The sequence below is a fragment of the Hypanus sabinus genome, chromosome 5 (assembly GCF_030144855.1).
Source record: "Hypanus sabinus isolate sHypSab1 chromosome 5, sHypSab1.hap1, whole genome shotgun sequence".
Taxonomy (NCBI): domain Eukaryota; kingdom Metazoa; phylum Chordata; class Chondrichthyes; order Myliobatiformes; family Dasyatidae; genus Hypanus; species Hypanus sabinus.
In genome coordinates, this window is record NC_082710.1 from 134,642,279 (window position 1) to 134,670,113 (window position 27,835).

The 27,835-nt window shown below is 40.7% G+C and overlaps 1 protein-coding gene across 5 annotated transcripts in view; it reads right to left on the bottom strand.

The window, feature by feature from the left end:
• pibf1 (progesterone immunomodulatory binding factor 1) overlaps positions 1–27,835 on the bottom strand; it is a 200,515-nt gene that overhangs the window by 145,277 nt on the left and 27,403 nt on the right. For all 5 annotated transcript variants that reach the window (XR_009512295.1, XM_059970447.1, XM_059970445.1 and 2 more), the window contains 5 exons: positions 21,395–21,514; positions 19,026–19,159; positions 17,401–17,509; positions 14,016–14,197; positions 7,691–7,816 (listed from right to left, as the gene is read on the bottom strand). Coding sequence is in view for 4 of the 5 variants with exons in the window: in XM_059970447.1 (XP_059826430.1) it covers positions 7,691–7,816; positions 14,016–14,197; positions 17,401–17,509; positions 19,026–19,159; positions 21,395–21,514 (671 nt within the window). In the remaining variant the exon portion in view is untranslated. The remainder of the gene's footprint in view (positions 1–7,690; positions 7,817–14,015; positions 14,198–17,400; positions 17,510–19,025; positions 19,160–21,394; positions 21,515–27,835) is intronic.

Consider the following 27,835-nt stretch of genomic DNA (forward strand, 5'->3'; position numbering starts at 1 on the left):
TCTGCAGACTTTCTCATGTTTATGATACAGATAAATATTGCCAACATCAAAAAATGATATTTTACTTGTGTAATAATACTTATGTAAATAAATGATATTTAGAGAGTGCTAACAGGATTGAAAATAGAGTAGTTTTACAATATTTGTTCTGAAACAGTTCTAAGGAAACAAATAGACATAAAGGTCTATGGTAAAATCTGAATATAAACATTTACATATAGAAAGCAAATTGAAACAACATGAGATGGAGAATGTTAAAAGAAACAGAAAGACAAAGCAAAGTTAGTGGTTTCAATTTGCATCAAGTCTCCAAAAGCAATTTAAATTTGACTGGATTAGAATTCATGTTTCTAAAATTAAGTGCTTATTGTCAGAGAGGTTTGGTAGTTAAAATATTACAGTATTAAACATTCCGTTAAACCTGAAGGATGTTGACCGAACTTCTGCTGTTGCGTTGAGATAGCATCTGGTGCGCAATTACTGAAACATTCTCTTGCCAAGATCCTGGTACAGTGCAGCATATGAAAGTGCACTCAAATCAACAGCAAAATAATTAACTACACACCGAGGACAATGAAACTTACTCTCCAGTTTTACTCCATAAATCCTTCAAAACGGTGAGCACTGTGAATATCAATATCCAGTTAAACTAATGGATGTTCAAAAAACTCAGATATTTGTTTCCAGAAATGAGATCGGGTTTTAAAAAGTAGAATATCCAAAATATATGGTGGAAGAAAATTTGGGCATAAGATTGCTTTTGCTCAGATCCATTTCAGCCACCAAGCAAAAGCATTAATTTTCTGCTGGATATCCCAGAAACCAATCAACATACTAGCTACAATATCGATTTCTACAACTAAAGTTGTTATTAATCTGAAGCGCAGCCTTGCTATAGATGGCAGCATCCTCTTCCAATTTTCAAGGGTGTGGTTTGATGGTTAGCACTGAAGATGATACTATTTTTTGACTTTATATGAAAATCAGTTGCTATAAAAAGTACCAATGGTAACATTCAGAGGGGGTAAAGTAGAAAATTATTCTTTGGTGGCCAAACAGGTTTATTCTCAACCATTTATGCCGACCTCCCAAGGGAGGAGACATTGAGAAAAAATGAGAAGCTATTCAGAGGGAGGATGAAAAGATTATCTGGCAAACAAGAGAAAATCCGCAGATGCTGGAAATCTGAGCAACACACACACAAAATGCCGGAAGAACTCAGCAGGCCAGGCAGCATCAATGGAAGAAAAGTAGTCGACGTTTCAGACCAAAACCCTTCGGCAGGAAACTCTTTGCCAAGCATATCAGGCACTTGTTTTAAGGAAATTCTTAAAGTAGTCATTGAAATGGAAATGTGAATGTGCATTGGGTGGGTATTCTATAACAATGAATTGAATCCACTTTAATTCTTACATCCTTCACATACATGAGTAAAAACCTTTGTACATTCAGACAGACGTAACATAATGTGCAAACTATTGTAATTTGTAATAAATAGCTTAATATAGTCAATATAGCTTAGAAATACCATTGTGTCAGTGTAAATTAATCAGTCTGATGGCCTGGTGGAAGAAGCTGTTCCCAGGGCCTGTTGGTCCTGGCTTTTGTGTTGTGGTACCATTTCCTGGATGGTAGCAGCTGGAACAGTTTGTGGTTGGGGTGACTCGGGACCCCAATGATCCCTCGGGCCCTTTTTACACACCTGTCATTGTAAACGTCCTGAATAACGTTAAGTTCACAGCCACAGAAGTGCTGAGCTATCCACACCATTCTCTGCAGAGTCCTGCGATCGAGGGAAGTACAGTTCCCATACCAGGCAGTAATACAGCCCGTCAGAATGCTCTAAATGGTGCCCCTGTAGAAAGTCCTTAGGATTTGGGGACTCATGCTGAACTTCAACCGCCTGAGGTGAAAGAGGTGCTGTTGTGCTTTTTTCACCACAGTATGTACAAACCAAGTGAGATCCACGGTGATGTGTATACTGAGGAATTTAAAGTTGTTCACCCTCTCCCCCAGATCCTTTGATATCAATGGGGGGAGATTTCCATTCCTCCTGTTATCCACAACTAGCTCCTTCGTTTTTGTGACATCAAGGACGAGGTTGTTTTCATGATACCACTGGGTCAGGGTGATGACTTTTTCTCTGTAGGTTACCTTGTTATTATTTGAGTTAAGGCCAATCAATGTAATCAATTTAATTAGCAGATTGGAGCTGTGGGTGGTGACACAGTTATAGGTATACAGAGAGTAAAGGAGGGGCTTAGGACACAGCCCTGGGGGACTCCTGTGTTGAGGGTCAGAGGGGCAGAGGTGAGGGAGCCCACTCTTACCACCTGTCAGCGATCTGACAGAAAGTCCAGGATCCAGCTGCACAAGGCAGGGTGAAGGCCGAGGTCTCTGAGCTTCTTGTCAAGCCTAAAGGGAATTACGGTGTTGAATGCTGAACTGTAGTCCAAGAACAGCATTCTCACATAAGCGCCCCTCTTCTCCAGGTGTGCAAGGACAGTATGTAGAGCTGTGGTTATTGTCAATAAGTTGTGTCGGTAGGCAAATTGTAGCGGGTCCAGTGTGGGTGGCTACATGCTACAGATGTAGTCCTTTACCTGCATCTCAAAGCATTTGCTTATTATTGAGGTGAGTATGGCAGGATACCAGTCGTTCAGACATGTTACCTTGGTCTTTTAGGTACAGGGACAATGGTGGATGTTTTTGAAGCAGGAGAGAACTCTATACTGGTAGAGAGATTAAAAGTGTCTGCAAACACACCAGCCAGTTGTGCCACGCACATCTGAGTATCCACCCTGGGATGCTGTGTGGTCCCACAGCCTTCTGGCTGTCCACTCATTGGAAGCACCTGCGTACTTCAGCCTCAGAGATGACCGAGGTGCAGGTTGCATTGCCAACTCTCCTCAGGAGCTCAGTGTTGGCAACATCGAACTGACTAGCTCATCTGAGAGAGAGGCAGCAATGTTGGCAGCACCACTGTGTTTAGCTTTGAAGTCTGTGGTAGTGTACAGATCTTGCCATAAGCTGCATGTTTTGTTGGTGGAGAGTTGCCTCTGGATCTTGTCCCTGTATTGTCGTTTTGCGGCCTTGATAACTTGTACAGATTATAGCTGCATTCCTTGAGTTCCTGGTGGTCACCAGTGGCAAAAGCTCTCTCTCGTGTGTTAAATGCAGCGCACACAGAACTGTTGAGCCAGGGTTTCTGGTTTAGATAGACCCTGACCGAAATGAGAAGAGGATGCATTGGTGCTAAAACAGAGGATAAAATTTGCAAGCAAGTAAACACAGTTACTGAATCTTGCAGGCAGATGGAACTGAAAAAGTTTAAAAATAAATAAAAAGGCGATTGACAAATCTAAGTTTAAGATTGGGAAAATTAGAAGCCAATATATGACAGCAGGAACGTGCTTGCAGGTGAAAAGACAGGGAACCACTTACACTTAGCTTAGGAGAATGATGGCGCCTAACAGTGACTCCTTTGCTTGCATCTTCAGAAACAACTCTATTTCTATTTTTAATACCTCTAATGTTCCCTGTCAGGGTTCTTTTGAAGACCCTGACCTGGAGTTACACACTGACTTCGGTTCTTTGCAGAAATGGGACCTGCTCTTGGGGTCTCACAACGGGCCACTATTCGATATGCCAAGGACGTGGCCTAGAAGACTAGCGTGTCTTCAGGGTTCCAGGGTTTCATGGCTCTGGAAGCAGGCAGATTGGAGGTCGGTGCAGCTGCAGGAAATTGATGTGTCGTGGGAGACAGAAGATCGAAAGCAGCAAAATGCATACATTTCTCTGACATCAAATGTACCTTTGAAACTTACTAAACATTTACACTATGCCTTATGGATGCCCCTAATCATTTCACAGACAAGGAAATGGTCTTGTAAATGGATATACTGTAATATATGACATGTAGCAGCCAACATGCAGATAACAAAGTCATACATTTGCTCAGCACGGAAACAGATTCATCAACCCGCCACGTCTATGCCAACTTGTTCACCCATGTACAAGAAATGCATTTGCCTGCATTAGGATTATCATCTTCTATCTCAGATATTTAGAGAAGGGTATGTCAAAATACTTCAGAAACATTGTGCATGTATCTGAATACACCACCTCTTCTGACCTGTGACAGTACGTTCCAGATATCAACCACTCAGCGTAAAACAGGTTACCACTCAGATCCCTTTAAAACTCCATCTCATTTTAAACCATTTCCCTTTGTTTTAGATAGCCTCACCATGGGGAAAAGAGATTTTGGCTATCTGCTCTTTTAATGTCTCTCACAATATTAAATGCTTCTATCTGGACATCCCTTAGTCTCACAAAGGACTAAGAAGTGTGTCATTTTAATAATGTCTGTTGCAGGATAAATAATGACCTCTTAAGAAAATCTTCACTGGATAGGGCATGGGTAGCATGAACTGGTTGAAATTTAGAGCAGATGATTATACTAGATAATAAAATATTAAGATAATCAAGTCTAGATGTGAAAGGAGTACTTGCACAAAGATTTCAATAGTGGGTATACTGAGGCAGAGCAAAGATTGGAACTTTTTGAAACTTGGGAAAGATGCACGATTAAGGTTTTTTGAGGCAACATTTAAGTTCCTTGTGCCTGATTTAATTTTATATATTCACCAGCAAGTATTATGCAAAAAGATTTTCACAGTACATTGAGACAGTGACACAAACACTCAGCAATTAGTGGCATTTTAAAAACACCATTGATATGAAATTCTAAGCATTTTTTCTTTCCCCATGAATCCTCACTGATCCTTGAGGTATGAAAATTTTCTTCATGCCCTTAAATTCATTGTAAAATGTGTTACAATTTTCCAAATTAAAAATTCAATGCAGCACTGTGAATAAAATAATGTGGATGTCCAGAATAGACACTTGAGAGAAAAAAAATTAACCTCCATAACTTAATTTGAAGTACTATACTTTAGCTACATCCTTTTATTTTTAAGTTATTATAAACATTTCTGAAATTCCTAAAATGATACTTCATAAACACTGTGCATGTATCTGGATGCACCACCTCCTCTGACAGTACATTCGAGATATCAACCACTCTGTGTAAAAAAAAGCTTACCACTTAGATTCCTTTAATACTCCTTCAAAGTAAACTGAATGGTTAACTGGATTATACAACTACAAATGTGTTGGGGACACTAGAGTGCAAATGCTGGAATCTGAAGCAAAAAGAAAATCAAACTGCTGGGGATCTCAGCAGGTCGAGTAGCATTTAAGGGGAAAAGGAACTGTCAATATTATCAATAAAATAATAAATTAATGTTTTTGCACAGCAGTAAAGGCTGACTTATACTTGTGCGTATGGGTTACACAGCAGCCTATGCCGTAGCCCTGATTTTCACTTCTAAGTCGCTCTATGCTGATGCGAGCATGCATTTGTGTGCGCCAAAACGCTAGTTGGTGGTGGGGTTTCTATGCCACTGTGTTGAGTTTCTTCATGAGACATAGTCGAGGAAATGCATTTCAAACATTTTCACATGTCGGCAGATAGATTTGACGATCTGGTTCATCTATTTCGCATCGGTATACTCACAGCCTACAGACATGGTGGCGAAGAAGCAAATAGAAATGTATAGGAGGAAATGCGATGCTACCAAGCAGGCCAATCACAGTTGTTGCAGTCTGCGACACTGTGACGCATGAGTAACTTTTCTGGAGAGGTGCACGTCACCCTACTGTGTAGGGTCCGCGATACCTACGGCGTAGATGCGACGCACAAGTATAAATCAGCTTTAACCAATAGGTTTTGAAACTTGGGCCTCTGTACTTCCCTCTGCAACTGGATTCTTGATCTCCTCAATGGGACACCACAGTTATCATAATTGGTGATCATCTTCTTGCTGACAATCAATACAGTCACTCAAGGATGTGTGCTTAACCCACTGCTCTTCTCCCTCTACACTGCGAGTGTAAGGCTAGGCACAGCTAAAATGCCATCTAAAATTCACTGATGACACCACTGTGGTGAACCTCAGATGGAGAAAAGGACACACACAGGAGTGAAATAAATAGGCTGATCGAGTGGCATCACAACAACGATGCACTGAGTGCCAGCAAGACCAAAGTATTGACTGTGGACTTCAGGAAGAGGAAGTCGGGACAACATACACCTGTCCTCATTGTGGGGTCAGCAGTGGAAAGGATGATCAGCTTTAAGTTCCTGGGCGTAATCATCTCAGAGGATCTATCCTGGGCCCACCATACTGATGGAATAACAAAGAAGGCATACCAGAGGGCTTCATTAGGAGTTTGAGGAGATTTAGCATGTCATCAAAACTAGCAAATTTCTACAGACGCACCGTAGAGAATATTCTGACTGGTTGTATTTCTAACTGGTATTCAGGGTCCAACGCACAGCTGCTGAGAGGTGTAGACTCAGTCAGCTCCAACATGGGCACAACCATCCCTATCATTGAGAACAGCTTCAAAATGTTCAGAGGTGGCTTCCATCATTCCAAGTGGCTGCAGGAGGAGGTATGAAGTAAGAAGCCGGGAGGTGATGTGGAATAGGCAAAGGGCTGGAGAAGGAGGAATCTGATAGGAGAGTGGATGATGCAAGAAAGGTTAGGAAGAGGGGCACTAGGGAAGACGATAAGCAGGTGAGAAGAGGTAAAAGTGGGGGAATGAAAAAGGAGGAAGGGAGAAGGGGAAAATTTACTGGAAATTGGAGAAATCGATGTTTATGCCATCAGTTTGGAGACTACACAGATGGAATATGAGGTGTTGCTTCTCTAACCTGAGAGTCGCCTCATTGTGGCAGAAGAGGAGGCCAGGGACCAAGTCAAGTCAAGTCACTTTTATTGTCATTTTGACCAAAACTGCTGGTACAGTAAATAGTAAAAATGAGACAATGTTTTTCAGGACCATGGTGATACATGACACTGTACTGACTGAACTACGTAAAACTAGACTGAACTATGTAAAAAAACAACACAGAAAAGAAAACTACACTAGACTACAGACCTACCCAGGACTGCATAAAGTGCACAGAACAGTGCAGGCATTACAATAAATAATAAACAGGACAACAGGGCAGTAAGGTGTCTGTCCAGGCTCTGGGTCTGACCAACACATGGGAACCAGAATGGGAATAGGAATTAAAATGGCTGGTCACTGGAAAATACTGCTTTTTGCAGATGGAGCTGAGGTGCTCGACAATGTGGTCCTTCAATCTATGTTGGGTCTCACCAATGCATCGGGAGCACCAAGTACAGTGGACAGCTCCAGCAGACTCACAGGTGAAATGCTGCCTTACCTGGAAGGACTGTTTGGGGCCCTAAATGGTAGTAAGTGGTGGGGGGGGGGGGGGAGAGGGAGAGAGAAAGAGGCAATTGGGAAGAGTAGCACTTGTGCAGCTTGCAGGGATGAGTGCCAGGAGGGATGAATTGACAAGGGAGTCATGGAGAAAGCGACTCTACAGAAAGTGGAGATGGTGGGGTGGTGGAAGTAACTATGTCACTTTTCTATCTGTCAAATGCCTCTACAAGGAAATAGAGGTTTGTGTTTTATGATCACCCACATGACTTAGTGTTAGTGATTTTTTTTTGCATCCAGAGAAGACAAGTTCAAGGAAATGAGAACTTTATTTGGAAATGGTCAGGATAACAGTCAATTCCTCCTTGCACTATGGATAAGGACTTACCTGTTTTCCCTTTCATACATTTCTTTGGAGCTACTTCGAAGATGTTCGATTTCCTGGTCTGTTTTTATTCGAATCTGTTCCAATTCATGTCGAAGTTTGTCTTCATATTCATTTTTGTAATGGTCTCTTTAAAAGGAATTTCAAACATTTTAATATGCATGCCATAAAAACTATAGTCTCCTAATTTATATGACATGATGAATTAAGATTCTTAGAGCTATTAGATGCATCTCCCTTGAGTAAAGTCCATTTCAAACTTGGTTTTGAAGATGCGTACAAAATTTAAAGTTATTTCATTTTAATTTATCAAATAGAATTTTACTTGTTTCAACACCATTTAGTTTTTGTAGCATCAGTTTGAAAATTCCTGATCCACGATGATTCTTAGATCTATTATCTATAAATATGAGGGTGACAATGATTTCTTCCACTGCAACACACACAAAATGCTGGTGGAACGCAGCAGGCCAGGCAGCATCTATAGGAAGAAGCACTGTTGGCAGTTTGGGCCGAGACCCTTCGTCAGGACTAACTGAAAAGAAAGATAGTGAGAGATTTAAAAGTAGGAGGGAGAGTGGGAAATGCAAAATGATAGGAGAAGACCAGAGGGGGTGGGATGAAGCTGAGAGCTGGAAAGGTGATTGGCAAAAGGAATACAGAGCTGGAGAAGGGAAAAGATCATGGGATGGGAGGCCTAGGGAGAAAGAAAGTGGGAGGGGAGCACCAGAGGGAGATGGAGAATGGGCAGAAAGAGAGAAAAAAACCAAACAACTAAATATGTCAGGGATGGGGTAAAAAGGGATGGAGGGGCATTAATGGAAGTTAGAGAAGTCAATGTTCATGCCATCAGGTTGGAGGCTACACAGCCGGTATACAAGGTGTTGTTCCTCCAACCTGAGTGTGGCTTCATCTTGGCAGTAGAGGCCATGGATAGACATAGCAGAATGGGAATGGGACGTGGAATTAAAATGTAAGGCCACTGGGAGATCCTGCTTTCTCTGGTGGACAGAGCGTAGGTGTTTAGCGAAACTGTCTCCCAGTCTGCATGGGTCTCACCAATATATAAAAGGCCACACCGGGAGCAGCGGACGCAGTATACCACACCAGCTGACTCACAGGTGAAGTGTTGCCTCACCTGGAAGGACTGTCTGGGGCCACTTGGTGGTTGGGGCCAAGTTCATTTGTATATTTAAGGCAGAAGTTAATAGTTTGCTGATGGGTCAGGGCATCAAAGGATATAGCGAGAAGGCAAGTGTATGGGGTTGAGTAGGAACTGGGATCAGCCAAGATGGAATGGCAGAGCAGACTCAAAGGGCTGAATGGCCTAATCCTGCTCCTATGTCTCATGGTCTTATCTCCTAAGCACGCAGCATGCTCCTACTACCTCCTACCTAGATCAACAAGGAGGACCATCCTCATTGACTCATTTATTTCTTTTATGCCTTGATTCTTTTTCCTCCTCTTGTCCAATCTCATATCACTTACATCTCTGATGTCTTCACACTTTGAAAGTTTCCTGGAACTAACCAGCTCATCGTCATCATGGATGTCCAATCCCCGTTCCTCCATCCTGCATCAGGATGGCCTGATGACTTTGCTATCCTTCTTTGAAATGAAGCCCAGACAATGCCCTCCCCTACTTTGCCATACTGAAATCGCCTTCACATCAAAAAATTCTTTAATTCTCCACTCACTTTTTTGAAGCAGTGGTACAGCTTCCTTTATGGAATAAGCAGAATAATCTTTACTTCAGTTCTTACTCAGGGCCTTTCCCTCATCTCTATCTGGCACATTGATGATGATGCTTCCTGCTCTCAATTAAGAACTCAAATATTCCTTTGATTTTGTTCTGGCGTCCACTTTGCACTCACTTTCATCTCTCACTCTTCCCTTCTTTTTAAGCAATCTCTCTATCTCCATGTTAAGAATGAGTAAACAGATAATATTCACTTGAAATCTACAGAATCCCAGTTATCTTGCTGACATCTCCTCTTAGCTGATTCCCTGTATGAACATGATTCCATTTTCCCATTTTCTCCAGCTGCAGTGCTTCCAAACTGTCTTCCTTTTTCCTTAATCTTGGTTTTCCCTTCACTACAGTAAGCAGGTACCTCAATCAAGTCAGTTTTATTTTCTCTACTTCTGCATTCACCTCTCCCCATACCACTCCACTTTCTCCTCCGACACAAAGGTAGAGTTCTTTTGTTGTTACCTTTCACCACATCTACCTCCAGTTATTTTTTTGCCACATTCAATGGGATGTCACCACCAGTCTTTAGCAATCGACCTCTTTCAGCATTCCCAAAGGACCATTTGATCCATAGCTTCGTGGTTCACACTTACATCATTGTCAACACTCACCCCCACTTATCATGACACCACAGCAGATGCAATACCCAACTTTGTACATTTTCCTTTCCTATTAGTGAGAAACCAAACATGTTCAATCCAGCCAATTACTGCCCACTCTACACACATTCATCATCAATGTACTGCATATGTTAATTCAAAATGGCTTATTTGTTTGTTAAAAGTAAAACTGCTTCTTTGTTATGCTAACTGGAGAGTGTTGTCTGGCTCAGCATTCTCGAAGTTTCTCGCAGTCTGTTTAGGTTTATAATTACTGATAATGGGATTGTATTCATTTGTTAACCAATGGGGTTGGATGTAATTTTTTCTTGTGGGTCTGGGAGTGGGGTTTTTGTGGTCTTTTGGGAGAGCTGGGAAGAAAACGCCGAAGAAGGTGGACGTGTGCCGTACTGCTCGGTCGATCACCTCGGGTGGTTCCAGGTGCGAGGTCGTGGAGGTCGGAGGAAAGCGAAGGGTGATCGAATGGTTCGATGGTTGAGCTCCAACAACATGCACTAAATTGACTGAACTTTGATAAGTTTGGCGCCTTTTACCTTACTTTCTTTTCCTTCATATATACTGTATTGTTAGTAATCATTTAGTTCTAGTAAAATCTTTAAAGTATATTCCATAACTGTATTTGGTATGAGTTTGACACTGTGTGTGTGACGCTGCATTAACTTGTGTTCCACAGCACCTGCGTATATGGGAGGCGGTGTTGGCAAGTGGCTGGAAGTTTCCCCTAGACATATACCAGCCTGTCGCGTAAGGGTTACATCAAAGTTTTAAAATCTGTCTATCAAGCAGCATTACTCTTTATGTTTAGTCTATTCTGGATTTCATCACAGCTTTTGTCCAAGCATGTACAAGAGAGTGGATTACCCTTGATGCAAGGATGGCAATTGAGCAAGTGCTGCCCTGGTAAAGCTGAAGTCTATGTGTAAGGTATAAACCCAGTGGCTGGAACATAACTTGCACAAAGGAAAATGGTTATGGTCATCAGCGATCAATCATCCCAACCCCAGGAAAATATCTTAGCTGCAACTATTAATTTTCCCTTCAAATTAAGATCAGAAATGGGAACATTTGCTAATTGCTGCAAAATGTTCAATTCTATTCTCAACTCTTCAGCAACTGAAACTGTTCTTGTCTGTATATGGCAAATCCAAGACAACATTAAGGCTTAGACTGATAAATGGCATTTAATGCCACAAAAGTGCTACACAACATCCATCTCCAGAGAACAAGAGAAAGTCTAACCAACGGCCTTAACATTTTCAGTGGCATTACCATTGCTGAGTCTTCCATCATCAACATCTGAGGCACAATTAGAAATTCAACTGGACAGCAAAATACTGTGGCTCATCTCCACTCACCTCAAGAAATCTACAATCTTTAAGAGGTGGTGCTGTGCCGTCTCAATAAGATAGTATACATCAAGGACCCTTACAGTCCAAGACATGCGCTCTTCTCTAGAGGTGGTACAGGAGCCTGAAGACCCACGTTCAAAGTTTTAGGAAAACTTCTTCTCCTCTTGTCAGATTTCTGAACAGTCCGTGAACCCTTGTTACTCCCCTTTTGCACTTTTTAATTTTGCAACAATTTTAATGCCTTGCGCTATATTGCTGCAACAAAACAGCAAATTTCACAACATACGTCAGTGATAACAAACCAGGAACAAATCAGGATTCAATACTCTACACATGCTGGTTGAATCCAGCTCTTACAACACAACACCATCCAGGTTAAAGCAGCCCACTTCACTGGCACCTCATTCACTGGCCAAACATTTAGCTCTCCCACCACCAGTGCACAGTGATTGCCATCTATAAAATTTGCCACTGACATTAATCTGACATTCCTACCAAGCAAATCATTTGTACTTTTTTCACTTTAGTATATACCAATCAGTGCTCATGATATTATCTGGCCTACAATAAGGACATCAGATGCATGTTGGGTCAGATTCAGATGGAAACCTTCCATTCATTCTGCAAAGGTTTGTTACTTCAGTTCAGTTTAATTCCCAATCCCAATGAATTCTCTCTCACTGACATTTCACACTGTTCCAATAAAACCAGTGTTCATTCTACCTGTTCTCCTTCTCTGCAATTTAAAATAAATGTACTGATTTCATAGCTTTGCTTAGTTCTGATGAAAAGTTATGCAAGATGGAAACATGTCCTCCAGCCCAACTCATCCATGCGAGTAATGATGTCCAAAAAGCTAGTACCATTTGCACACCTCTGGGCCATTTTCCTCGAAACCCTTCTAGCCATGCACTTAACCAAAAGCGTTTTGAATTTTGCTGTTGTACTTGCCTTTACTTTCTCCAGCAGCTCTTTGCATGTACATACCACACTTTGCATAAAGAATTTGATCCTCCGGTCCTTCTCCCTCTCAATTCCCTCTAGTTGAACTAAAATCATTAAACTCAAATATTAATTTTATTTCTGGTGCTGCTGTTGGAGTTGTATGTTCCTAATTGAGATTTCTAACATTTGCAGGCTTTTTTGATTGTCTATTTCCAATTCATAGGTGCACACTGTGACTGTGAAATAAGTTTATTCAAAGGTCCATATTTATGAGCTTTAACACTGAGTTAAATATTAGGCACTGCACAAAAGCCAGTGTGCAATAATAAAATGCATAATTGTGGAAGGCATGCAATAAGGTAATTGACCACCTCCTGTGTTTGTGTTCTTGATAATCATCTTTTGCATAAAATTTGAATAATTGTAGTATTCACTAATATGGATGTATTTATTATGCTTTGGAGAAAAAAGTGTACTTAACCGAATAGGGAAAAAATATTAGGAATGCCAACAGTTTAGGCAAAAATATTAATTCTGAAAGGACTTCTTAAAGAAGAGAAAAAGGTCCAGGTAACACAAATCCTATTGCTCAATTTATATTCTGTAATTTGATGGAAGTCTTTATTATCAGTTCTTTTTTGCTACTATTTAAATTCTACATTATTTCCATATTTTATATTGCTTCTCTGATCTTTTCTGAGGTCTAGAATGAATGAACTATATTTCCTCCAATTAATATCCACAGATGCTGCTTAACCCACTGAATTCCTTTAGCTTCTTGTTTGTGCTCTGCCATTAGAAGTGTCTTCCATAACATCAATCCATCTCCCTCTGTGGTCATTACTTTGAATTGATGTGATGTCTCACAAACTTAGTAGTTCATTTGACTCTCAAATTCAGTTCCCAGAATGATGATTTCTTGCCTTATGAAGCGTGCTTGAGGGTATTCAGTATTGCCTTACAATACAAAAGAACATCAAGCCTATTGCCCATTAATTATGTGCAGGCTTTACATATCAACTGCATTACCTCACTAATGTTCCCTGGAATCCATTCCTCCCACATTCTTATCAATTCCTCCCCTCCTTCAACCCAGATTCTACTCTTCATCTACACGTCTCTGTAATGTGGGAAGATACCAAAGTGCCTAGAGGAAACATATGCCCATAGCGAGAATGTTCAACTTCCATACTGACACCTCAGGTCACAAATGCAGACAGTGTAAGGCTGCAGCATTACTAGCTGTTCCACATACCTATTCTCCATCTCACACAGAAGAATGAGAAGTGATTCCAATGAGACATATAAGATTTTGAAAACGAGTGACAGGGTTGACACTGAAGGACATTTCCTCAGGGTGAAGTGCTTGAAGCAAAGAAGTCAATGTCAGAAATAAGGGGCCAACTGTTTAAAAATGAGATGAGGTGAGTAAATTGTTTTTGAGTATATAAGATTAGTTTTTAACCTTAAGATGACCGTAGATGCTGAGACATAGAGCAGAGAAGATATAACATTCCAATGCACAGATTTGGAAACAAGTGACCAGAAAATTTACAACAATCTCACCTTTGTTTAATCAGATCATCAGTGCTAGACTGCACAAGACAAGGTAAGGAGATACATCTGTAGTGTTCTGTATAAGTAAAAACAAAACCACATACCTTGAAACCACATATTTTTCATACATTTCTTCTCTAGCTCGCTTTGCCTCCTCAAGATGAGTTTGGAGGCGTTCTATACAGTCCTCTTCATGAGCACACCGAATGTTTAGTTCCATATTTTGACGATTCAAGTATTCTTTATCTTTTTGCAGCAAGCTAATCGATTGCTGCATTGCTGCTGCCTGAGTGAAACACAGAAAATAACTTTTCCTCAAGATCACTGAATTCTTAGTATTTTATTTAACCTGAACAGTTACCATAGGAGCAATAAGTTCCAAACCCAGGGATGGCAAACCAGTGGTACGTGTGCCCAAGATAACATGCACATAAATTTTGTTGGCATGTGGCATGCAGTGTTCCCTTTGATTCTTTAAATCTCACCCATAATAAAAAAAAACATAACAATTATCTTTAATGCCAAATAAAACAAAGAATGAGTTTTTACATTCCAAGAGCAGTGAGATGTTTTCACAGCAAATGTCTCATACAGGCTTGGCGCCAACAAGACTGTAGCGAAACACACAACATTGGATGATATGCTTTGAAATCCTCAGTTTGGTGTACACACCAGGATTTGGATAGTAAACAGATACAATAACTATTATTTTAAAATTATATCACTTTCAATTGCCTTTTAAAAAGATTAATAAGTTTTGGACAAGTTTTCTAAAATGCATCATTTATTTCAATTTGTCTATGCTAAACTTCTTTGATAGTAAAACATCATCAAGCAATACAACTCATCCTTTTTCCTGAAACATGTTCACAATTATTATTCGTCAGTGATAATTCCTACTCGGCATTACAATGGCACTCAGGAGAAATTTTTTAGAAGTTTATCATCAATTTTGGCAGATGCTCTCATAATTGCCATCCCTTTCTATGGCTTGTTTGATGGTTCTGGGGCTGTATTCACTACAATTCAAAGAAATGGGACAGTGACCTAATTGAAACCTAACGAATGGTGAAAGGCCTTGATAGAGAGGATGTTTTCTATGGTGGGAGAGTCTGTGAGAGGACACCACAGAATTCCTTTAGAACGGAGCTGAGGAGGAATTTCTTTAGTCAGAGAGTAGTGAATCTGTGGAATTCTTTGCCACAGGCAGCTGTGGGGGCCAAGTCTTTATATATATGAAAGGCAGAGGTTGACAGATTATTGATTGGTTAGGCCATGAAGAAATATGGGAAGGCAGGAGATTGGGGCTGAAAAGAAAATTGGATCAGTCATAATGAAATGGCAGAGCAGTCTCGATAGCCAAATGGCCTAATTCTACTCCAATATTTTATGTTTAAGATTAGTGTTCCACAAATACTTCAAAAAATATTTAGTTATTAGTATTAAGGTTTGCACTAAAAGTACTCTGTTCTTGATTATACCAGTGTTATACCACTGTGGGCATAGACAATCAGGTTATGATTTACCATTTAAGTTAGTGTTGTGGTTCTTTAATTACCATAGTCTGGGACCATTTCCATTTCCCTCCATAGCTCAAAACAAACTAGAATTTAATTTTGAAATACCAGTTCTTTTGAGTTTTTGATTGACATAGTGCCTTTATTTGATTGCAGCCCATAATGTTTAAAATTTACAAAATCCATTAACTTAACATTTTCCTAAAACACTTCAATCCCTGATACACAGCAAATCCTTTTGCTCAGCCTTCAATGTTTGCAAATTTTGGAGGTTGTGAAAACTTTTAGTTTTAAAACTTTGTAATTATTAATCATCATTCACTACATTTAAACCTTCTTCATTTTTTCCTTAGATATCTCAAATCAGAATCAGGTCTATTATCACTGGCATATGACGTGAAATTTATTAACTTAGCAGCAGCAGTTCAATGCTATACACAATCTGGAAGAGAAAAAAATAAAAATAATAATAAGTAAATCAATTACAGTATACATATATTGAATAGATTTTAAAAAACATGCAAAAAACAGAATTACTATATTAAAAAAGTGAGGGAGTGTCCAAGGATTCAATGTCCAGTTAGGAATTGGTTGGCAGAGGGGAAGAACCTGTTCCTGAATCGCTGAGTGTGTCTCTTTAGACTTCTGTACCTCCTACCTGATGGTCGCAGTGAGAAAAGGGCATGCCCTGGGTGCTGGAGATCCTTAATAATGGATGCTGCCTTTCTGAAACACCGCTCCCTGCAGACATCCTGGGTACTTTATAGGCTAGTAATGAAGATGGAGCTGACTAGATTTACAAACCCCCTGCAGCTTCTTTCGGTCCTGTGCAGTAGCTACCTGCCCCCTCCCCATACCACACAGTGATGCAGCCTGTCAGAAAGCTCTTCATGGTACAATTATAGAAGTACCTAAAAGCTATCATCTCTTTCTACCTTCAAAGATGAATTTGCAGTTTTGGTGAAAGTGGCAAAATATTAGGCCATTACTTCATTATTTTGCAAATTAACACAATTTGATGTGGGAAAATTTTAAGCTCAAATTTATATTTAGTAAATTGGTTAATTAGTAATAATTAATTCCTATGTTCAAGATATACCATTTTGTTCATGTTGAATGAGAGAGATGTGTTACCTAGGACAATACCGACATTTTTCGGCATTAATGTGACCTTTCACAACAATATTGCATCAAAATATCAATCCAGATCCAAAACCTGATTGCTTGACTGCATTGCAGTGGTACAACACGTACAAGAGGTGATTGATAAGTTTGTGGCCTAAGGTAGAAGGAGTAAATTTTAGAAAACCTAGCATATTTATTTTTCAACATAGTCCCATCCTACATTTACACACTTAGTCCAGCAGTCATGGAGCATACGGATCCCTTCTTTGTAGAAGTGGTCCACAGCAGGGGTGATAGATAAGTTTGTTGCTTAAGGTAGAAGGAGATGAGTTATACAGCTCTTGTTAAGTGCACATGCAGTTCAACTCTTTGAGTGAAAATGCAGAAAGTTTGAAGTTAATAACTCATCTCCTTCTACCTAGGCCACAAACTTATCAAGCAGCCCTGCTGTGGACCAACTCTGGAGGTCCAAGACGCCGACTTCTACAAAGAAGGGATCTGTATGATCCATGACTGCTGGACTAAGTGTGTAAATGTAGGAAAAAATAAAAGTGCTAGGTTTTCTAAAATTGACTCCTTCTACCTTAAGCCATGAACTTATCAATCACCCCTCCTATAACAAGACGGAAAACAAATATGGTAAGATAGTGATTCATAGTGAACAAACTTCCAGAGGCCAAAATTATTGACAGATGCACAAAACTCTTAAGCTAGAAAATGAAATAACTTTGTACTTAAAAGTAACCTTCCGTAATATGACTATTAAAAAAATCTCTCTGGTTCACAGTCACAGGATGGAAGGAAATCTACCATCCTTACACTACCATCATATTATTAACATCAGCACCTCTTTGGATAAATCATTTTTCTCCTTAGTTTGTGCTTTGTGTGTGATTTCAAGTAATTCCAGCCTTTTTCTGAGCTCTGAAGCCTCCTTATCAAGTGCATCTCTCTCTCTGAAACAAAACACATGAAACATAACAGGCAAATCATAGATGTACCTCAATGAGTTAAAAAGAAATCAGATATATATTTTGTCCCTAAAACTTTTAATAAATAACAAACAAAACAACATTTTATTTTTTTAATCTTAAGATTGATCACAATCTTTGTTTATGTAGTTCTCAGTGCATTTTTTTTTTAATTGTTACTGCTGACAATGTAACTCTAACTAATCCTTTAAAGCAGGGTTCTGAACCTTTTTTAATGCCATGTGCCCATAGCATTAACCAAGGGATTCATGGACTGCAGGCTAGGAACCCCTGCTTTTAAGTTACTTCATGGAGTTCTTTATGACATGATTTATAATGGCAAAGGGTTATTACCCTTCAACTGTCAGGCTCCTGAAGCAGTGTAGACAACTTCACTCTCCTCAACTGTGACTGATTCCACAACCTATGGACTCACTTTCAAGGACTACAATTCATGTACTCAGTATTATTCATTTATTATTACGGCACAGTTTGCCTTCTACTGCACATTGGTTGTTTGTCAGTCCTTGTGAGTAGTTTTTCACTGATTCTATTGTATTTCTTTGTTCTACTGTAAATGTCAGCAAAAAATGGATCTCAAGGTAGTACATGATATCATACGTGTACTTTGGTAATAAACTTACTTCGACTTTTGAATACAATGTCAACATAATTTTAAGTTTGTGTGCCACTATTATAATTCCTTTTGAATAATCAACTTGCTGCTTCCAAAAACTCTACCAGCTATCAGAAACATACACAAAAAATGCTGGTCAACGCAGCAGGCCAGGCAGCATCTATAGGGAGAAGCACTGTCGACGTTTTGGGCCGAGACCATTCGCCAACAGCACTTCTCCCTATAGATGCTGCCTGGCCTGCTGTGTTCCACCAGCATTTTTTGTGTGTGTTGCTTGAAACTCCAGCAACTGCAGATTTCCTCGTGGCAGCTCAGAAAGATTGATTTTTCACTCCTGATATATTCAAAAGAGCCAAAGCCATCATTTAAGCTATTAGGCAGCTAATCATCTGTTATACATGTGCAGAAAGTGTATGCAGTTCACCAAGAACTATTTGCCTAATTCTCAAAAAGTCTTCTGTACAGCACAAACTTTAAATGTTATAATTTAACCATCACAAGTCTCTTAAGTTATCATATGCAATGCCACAATACAATTGCTTACATGTATACCTTAGGTCCAACACGTACCCGTTATTTGGAACATTTTGTTTGTCCATGTATTTTAATCAGGCCAGGGTATGAGTTTTAACTTCAGAGTCAGGTATGCATACTGAAATCTTTGCAGTATATTTCTAAGCTGTATGTCATTGTTACAGTGTAGGATAATACTCCACACTGTCATCACTCATCAGTGTCAAGGTAGGATTTATTTTTAATTCTTTATATATCCTGAGTGAGTAAATATTTGAAATTGTGTGTCTAACTGCTGCAAAAAAGTCATGGATAAAGCTACTAGAAAATATGAAATATGGACATACTTACCGCTTTACATGATCATAATGCTCCCTCTTATAGTCTGACTGCTGGATAAGTTGTTTGGTGTCAGCTAGTTCCAATACAAGGCGCTGACAACGGACTTCCAGATCAGAGCGAGTTTTCCTTTCAGATTCATAGTTCTAAAGATTTGAAGAATGGAAAAGGTGAGTGTTAAATAATTAGCTTTTAATACCTGAGCAAATCAGGCAGCCCATGTCTGTACATAGCAAAACTTCTGCACTTTGGGTTGATAAACAGTAAGTAATGAGTGAACCATGCAATGACCATCACTTATGAGACAGAGCTTAATGATTTACCATGACTTTTGAAAGTATTACCATTGCCCCACAATCAATATCCTGACATCGCCATTGACTACAAACACTTAGTTTGTAGATAATGGTGATCTTCTGTAGCCAAAGCATTTATGTAAACCAGCCATGTAAATGTTTGGATTACAGAAAATCTTCATCTGGGTTTAATGCTGCAAGTGATTTACATTCTGATACCCCAGAGACATTCTGCCATCTACAATGCAGAAGTTAGTAGCATTTTAAAACATTCTCTACTTTCATGAACAATACCATCGAAGAAAAATTAAGACTGCTAAACTAGCACTCCATTCACTATTGTAAATGTTAATTCCCTCCAGCACCAACCCTATAGTGTGTGCCATCTACAAAGTGTATTATTTATGATTCTCTGACAGCAGCTTCCAAACCCAAGCCTATGCTTCTGAAGACAAGTGCAGTGAGAGTGCAAGGAAACACTACTACCTTCAGGTTTCCTTTCAAATTACACAAACTCATCAGCAGAAATATATTTTGTACCTTCATTGTTGTTGGGTTTAAACCATGAGCTGCATACCCAACAGCATGGTGGGACTACCTGCACCAGAAACACAGCTTCATCTCTAGTGATCAGCTAGGAATGATAGGTAATTCTGGCCTTTCAGTGATACCCCCAAACCAAAAAAATGAATAAGATGATCAAATACCTTCAAATTCATAGTTTTGGATCGCCTGAGTAACTGCACCCAAGAAGATGAAAGGACTATGAGAAAAAATTTGATTTTACCGACTTACTAAGTAAAGACTCTGATCTCAAATCTCCGCTGCCTTGCGGCTATACCCACTCATGTGAAGACTTCGGGAGTAACCCCCGAGGGAAAAATCCGGAACTGAAGTCCCTAAGGCAGTCCTACATTGAGATCAATGCTGACTGGCAACTCCTGCGATGTTGCTATTACCAAACCATATCGGTCTCTGCAGTTCCTTTGGGTTCATCAGATGGGTGAAGAGGGGAACTTGCTACATGGGCAACAACTAGTTCTCCATAATCGTATTGCCCAGGCTTGCATATCCAGAGAGCTAGGACACAATATCCATGGTCAACTCTGTCAAGGGAGGCCCACACCTCACTTTACTAAAGTTTAAGGCAAATGTATGGTATTTTGTGGAACTCCAATAAATATCAAACAAAAACTATTATAATAGCAATCGATGTTCTAAATATTGCTACAATTGTTCTTTGATGAACAACCTATGTCAACCATTGCCAAAACTCCTTTGGTTGTTTAGAAAAAGTTAACAAAAAGAAAATTCTGCACAACCTTTTGGTTCTCACATACTTAAAATTCTATGCTCTGGGTAAAGTTAACAAACAACTTGTACCCATATATGCCTGCAAAATTATCAAAATAGAAGATTCTTAATTTGCAGGAAAAATCTGAGCCGACAGGTAAATATTAAACCAAAAGTTTCACGGTCTTTGGTTGTTAAAATTAATAATTTTGCCTGAAAGCAATTGGATCCTTATGATTTTAAATTTATAATAAAAACAGCAACAATCATTAACATTATTGAATATAAATAACCTCAGCATATAACCCAGTACTCTATTAACATTTCATTCAAAATATTTTAAAAATTAACAGCAGTCTTTCAACTGCATTCTGAACAATGTCAATATCATTGTAAAAATAATATCAATTGAGAGACCAACTACTGTTGGTGTATCTGATGGTAAAAAATGTACTACGTTTGGAACAAGAAAACACACAGCAGAACAAAAGGTGCTCTAAAAGAAATGTAGATTGAAATATGAGAAAATCACTTCTGAAGAAGTAAAGTTGTGACATTAGCACAGCATCACAAAACAATTAAAAAAGTTGTGAAAGAAGCAAAATATTGCTCAAAAAAGCAGTGAGATAAACAAGACTAAGTCATGCAATTAAGAAAAAAACTTGCATTTTAATCAAAACATTCTTTTGAATAAATCCAGTTGACAGATCAGCTATAAACACAAGGACATGAAGAATGGAAATCCAGCCAAAAATCCTTTAATTTATTTCAAAGATAGCAAGAATTACCAACCTCCATCAAGCTATTCAGCTGGTTTTTCTGACCGTTTCTCTCTTCCCAAAGGCTAGCTTTCTTCTGTCGAAGCTCTTCAATCTCTTCTCGCAACGGTCGGACTACTTCATAGAATCTTACCTATTAACAAAAGAAAGCCAAAATGAATCTGAGTTTCTATCTGGCTTAAATGCCACACTTTACAAATGTAGCCAAGAAACTGCAGAAGCTGTAACCTGGAGTGAAAACAAACTGCTGGAGGAATTCAGTGGATCATGGCAGCATCTACGGAGGCATAGGGATAGTCAATATTTCGGGTTGTGGCCCTGCTTCATGAGTTCCTCTGGTATTTTGTTTTTTTTTGCTACTATTTACAAAATTAGATAAGGAAACAACAGGGTAGAAACTAGTCTTGTTGCATATGTTAAATATGAAATGTAGTAGTTCGCAAATTGAACTCATTTTATTAAAATTGATTCCACTGATGCCAATGTAGCAGAATTTTGGAAGCAAAGTTGAACGTAAATATTACAAAATTGGCACAGACTAAGATATATTTCAGCTCCTGTGTCTTTTTGCTAATCTGATGGTAACACAACAAGTATTAATACACGGTCTTTGAAGAAACAAAGCACCCAAACTCACTCACTTCAGGGATGCAGCAAGCAAAACGTAGTGATGAGGCACAAGAGGAGGTATCAGGACAGATGACCAAACACTTGGTCAAAGGTTTGAAGAATGACTATAAGAAGGAAAGAGAAACTACAGAGAAAGATTGAAGGAGGGAATTCCAGAATTGTTAGCTTTGAAGGCCAAGGGCACCTCTCTTTGGAGAACAGTGAACATGTTTATGTGTGGAAAGAAAGTTAACTGCAAGTTAAGGAAAGACAGGATCAAATGGCCTAGATCGTCAGACAATGTCACCTGGATGCAGTTCGATGATAATCTAGACAGCATGCTGGAAGTTGCCTTAGTAGGTCCAGTACACAGAAAGATCCACTCACTCACAGCCATAGCATACAATTTAGCTAAGGAACGACTTGGCCCAATGGAGTGGAGAAGTCAGCCCAAGTTATCGCGGCAACCAAATAGGAGGGAAAGGGAGGTTCATTGCTTGAGAAGCGAATTAAAGATGTTCAACAAGAGGTTTAAAAACAGCTCATCGGCCGAAAAAGAAGGTATCAAGGACTTAACTAGCATGCTGTGGGAACAGCTGTGCAAACTTCAGAGGGCGGAACATCTTCGACAGAAAAGAAGGAAGACAGAGAAAAGGTGAGTGCAGTTTGTGTGAGATCCATTCAGCTTCACCAGAGCTCTTCTCGGCCAACAAAAATCTGGTATACTATCCAGCACAAAGCCAGAGGTAGAGGAGTTCTTGTGGGAGCCACACAGCAACCCACGGAGAGATCAGGGACTAGGAACCAATTGGGCTGGAAAAACCTTCAATTGAGCTGAATAAGAAGGAGCCTACATGGCAGGAAATCCAGGACATCATCCAGAAAGCTAAAGCATCAGCTGCCCCAGGCCCAAGCAGGATACCTTATAAGGTGTATAAGAAATGCCCAAAACTTCTTCAGAGACTGTGGAAGGTCATGAGAAAGATCTGGGCCAAAGGTACTATTCCATCAAGTTGGAAATTGGCAAAGGGATGTTTTATTCCAAAAGAAGAGGATTCTTCCACAATTGCCCAGTTTAGGACAATTTCTCTCCTGGATGTGGAATGTAAGATTTTCTTTTCTGTGCTTGCAAGAAGGTTGACTTCTTACATGATGCAGAACCACTGTATCAACACATCCATCCAGAAAGGCAGCATTCCAGGCTTTTCGGGGTGTCTGGAACACACTTCAATGATTAGTCATTTGATCCGTGAGGCAAAGCAGAAAAAAGGCGACCTAACAGTTGTCTGGTTAGACCTCGTGAATGCCTACGCGACTATTCCACGTGACCCGTAGTCCGAGAAGGACTTGACCACTACTACGTCCCAGTGGCTATTCAAGACATGATCACCAGCTACCTAGGAGGATTCAGACTCATATTTCCATCAGTCCATTTCACAACTAGTTGGCAGGACCTCCAGAAGAGGATCCCAGGGTCTAGTGAGATGGAGGAACTGAGAGAAATACATGTTAGTAGGGAAGTGGTGTTAGGTAAACTGAAGGGATTAAAGGCAGATAAATCCCCAGGGCCAGATGGTCTGCATCCCAGGAGTGCTTAAGGAAGTAGCCCAAGAAATAGTGGATGCATTAGTGATAATTTTACAAAACTCCTTAGATTCTGGATTAGTTCCTGAGGATTGGAGGGCGGCTAATGTAACCCCACTTTTTAAAAAAGGAGGGAGAGAGAAACCGGGGAATTATAGACTGGTTAGTCTGACATCGGTGGTGGGGAAAATGCTAGAATCGGTTATCAAAGATGTGATAACAGCACATTTGGAAAGAGGTAAAATCATCGGACAAAGTCAGCATGGATTTGTGAAAGGAAAATCATGTCTGACGAATCTTATAGAATTTTTTGAAGATGTAACTAGTAGAGTGGATAGGGGAGAGCCAGTGGATGTGGTATATTCAGATTTTCAAAAGGCTTTTGACAAGGACCCACACAGGAGATTAGTGTGTAAACTTTAAGCACACGGTATTGGGGGTATGGTATTGATGTGGATAGAGAAATGGCTGGCAGACAGGAAGCAAAGAGTGGGAATAAACGGGAGCTTTTTAGAATGGTAGGCAGTGACTAGTGGGGTACCGCAAGGCTCAGTGCTGGGACCCCAGTTGTTTACAATATATATTCATGATTTAGACAAGGGAATTAAATGCAGAATCTCCAAGTTTGTGGATGACATGAAGCTGGGCGGCGGTGTTAGCTGGGAGGAGGATGCTAAGAGGATGCAGGGTGACATGGATAGGTTAGGTGAGTGGGCAAATTCATGGCAGATGCAATTTAATGTGGATAAATGTGAGGTTATCCACTTTGGTTGCAAGAACAGGAAAACAGATTATTATCTGAATGGTGGCCGATTAGGAAAAGGGGAGGTGCAACGAGACCTGGGTATCATTGTACACTAGTCATTGAAGGTGGGCATGCAGGTACAGCAGGCGGTGAAAAAGGCAAATTGTATGTTGGCACTCATAGCAAAAGGATTTGAGTACAGGAGCAGGGAGGTTCTAATGCAGTTGTACAAGGCCTTGGTGAGACCGCACCTAGAGTATTGTGTGCAGTTTTGGTCCCCTAATCTGAGGAAAGACATTTTTGCCTTAGAAGGAGTACAAAGAAGGTTCACCAGATTGATTCCTGGGATGGCAGGATTTTCAAATGAAGAAAGACTGGATTGACTAGGCTTATACTCACTGGAATTTAGAAGATTGAAGGGGGATCTTATTGAAACGTATAAAATTCTAAAGGGATTGGACAGGCTAGATGCAGGAAGGTTGTTTCTGATGTTGGGGAAGTCCAGAAGGAGGGGTCACAGTTTAAGGATAAAGGGGAAGCCTTTTAGGACCGAGATGAGGAAAAACTTCTTCACACAGAGCGAGGTGAACCTGTGGAATTCTCTGCCACAGGAAACAGTTGAGGCCGGTTCACTGGCTATATTTAAGAGGAAGTTAGATATGGCCCTTGTGGTTAAGGGGATCAGGGGATATGGAGAGAACGCAGCTACAGGGTTTTGAGTTGGATGATCAGCCATGATCATACTGAATGGTGGTGCAGGCTCAAAGGGCCGAATGGCCTACTCCTGCACCTATTTTCTATGTTTCTAACAGGGTGTATCTCCCCCACTCTATTTAATATGGGAGTGAACCTCCTAATATCAGCAGAAGACATAATCCGTGGCCCAATGCTGGAGTTGGGCATTGCCCAGCTGACTCTGAGGGTTCATGGACGACATCACTATAACAACTGTGTCACATGTCCAAGCAAGATGGTTATTGGAAACCCTGGACAATGTAGCCACTTGGGAGAGGATGTCCTTCAAGACCAAGAAGTCCAGGTGTATGGTGATCAGAAAGGGTAAAGTAACTAGAAAGTTTACCCTTCAAGTTCAGGGTGAGGTCATCCTTTCCATCAAAGATAACCCGATAAAATGCTTAGGGAAGTGGTTTAATGTGTCACTGACAGATGGGGCCATTGTCACCAAAGCTCTGAAGCAGCCAGACGAATGGCTGAAGAAGACCGACAAATCCGAACTTCCCGGTAAATTCAAGACCTGGCTGAACCTATATGGCCTTCCGCCCAGGCTTCTCTGTCTCTTCACACTTTACGAGTTCCCCATGACTGCCGTAGAGGGCATCGAGAGGAAAATCAACAAGCACCTGCAGAGATGGTTAGGAGTTCCCCCAAGCTTCTCTTCAATGGGCCTCTATATTTGATCTGGGCAACTGCAGCTTCCCCTGTCATCTGTTGTGGAGGAATTCAAGGTGGCTAAATACAGAGCCTTATTAAGCTTAAGAGATTCCAATGATGACCTGGTAAAGCAAGCAGGCATTACAACCAGATCTGGGTGCAAGTGGGCAGCCAAAACAGCAGTAGAGCAGACAGTGTGTTCTCTGAAGCTGCAAGGTATCATCGGCAACCCCTGCATCGGGCAGCAAGGCCTCAGCTCAGTTCACTTCCAGCAGTGGGGAAATGTAAGCATAAGGAACAGGCAAGACATGGTACAGGCAGAAGTACGAATCTGTGAAGAAGAGAAGCGGATGTCAAAGGCAGTGGAACAAGTGTCCCAGGATGCTTGGACAAAATGCGATCTGCCCAAGTGCAAGATCTCATGGGCAGAGTTATGGAGACTGGAGCCCTTCCGTATTTCCTTCCTCTTGCGATCCATGTATAATACCTTCGCCATTACATCTGTACACATGAGAGAAGGCCCAAACTGTAAGCTCTGTGGTCAAAAGGGGACACTGGCTCATATACTGTCCGGGTGTAAAACAGCTCTAATTCAAGGACGGTATAGGTGGCGCCATGATAAGGTGCTGCTGGCTCTTGCTGACACATTAGAGCGAGAAAGATTCAAGAGGACGATGGCTGGCACAGATTTGAGGAAGACCATCACCTTCATTAAAGAGGGAGCTAGGCCCATCATAACCAAACAACCAAAGCCAAATCTGCTGCTAACGGCCAGGTCCTGGGAGATGAGGGTCAATGTGGGAAGGAGGCTGCAGTTCCCGGAGGTGGTGCACACAACCCTCTGCCTGGACATTGTATTATGGTGAAATGAAGACGGGAAAATAATTCTGGTTGAGCTGACGGTGCCGTGGGAGGAGGGATGGGAAGAGGCCATGAGAGAAAGGCCTTGAACTACCAGCCCTTAGTGCAGGAGTGCAAAGACAAGGGATGGCAGGTATGGTTGTTCCCTGTGGAGATTGGCTGCAGAGCTTTCCCAGCCAAATCAGCATGGCGGTTGTTGTCAGCTCTGGGCCTGGACGAAAGGAGCAAAAAACAAGCAGCTCATAGGATGGGGAAGAGGCAGAATGCACCTCTTGTTGGATTTGGGGAAGGCGAGGGGAGGGAAGCTGGAAGCCAGGAGCAGATGGGCAGTGATTTGGCCACCACTGCCCGCCCACCAACTGGAGAGTGTCATGGTTAAGAGTTGAACCACTCTGTGAAGATTGGGAACCACCTGATGACATCTGTTCCTGGCTGAAGGCTACAGCTACCTAAGGTATCTGGAGAATGCACCCTATCAGGTGTATGTAATAAGCCATTACTGAGCCTAAACTTACTAGCATACTGTGAAGGGAGGAAAGGGTGATGGAGCAGTATGATGGGGTTGGGTAAGAACGATCACTTAAATAGGACCACACGGAAAAATATGAATGTTTTGGATTTTTGGGAATAGCCCAAGCAAAATTCCTAAAAATAGCACCAAAGCAGTTTCGACTGCACTACAACTACCCAACCTGAGCACAATGGGATGAGTGCCTGCTCTCGGTCATGTTCCGTATGTGGCCGAATTACACAACAAAACTATAAATAAAAACGCTAGAGACTGGAGCTAAGTTAACAGAGGCTGCTACTTACGGAACTCAAGCTGAACACATAAATACAGATCAATACGCGCCTAATAGTGCATGCTCCATACGTGTTACTCCAACATAAAGTAATCTCATAATATACAGTAGGCTATATGGTACACTCCTCCCCTTTTATTTTAATAATGTATCAATTGTTTTTTAATTGGGGGCATTATGCTAAACAAATATGTTTACCCTAAACATACAACGCTTAACAATTGTTTACTTAGTAACTTAATAATATCAAATTACGACAAAGTAACATAGTAATAACTCAAGTCTCGGGGGGAGGGGGGGTTATTCGCTGCCCCTCTGAGTAACGCCTGTCAATAAACTTGTTTGTCTTAATACAGATTTCCATATAACTCATGAAAAGTTGACCTCTGAGCATAGGGAGGTTCCATGGTCTGCTTCAAAGTTGACTTGCCACCAACAAAAGAAATGGTTGGTGATCTGC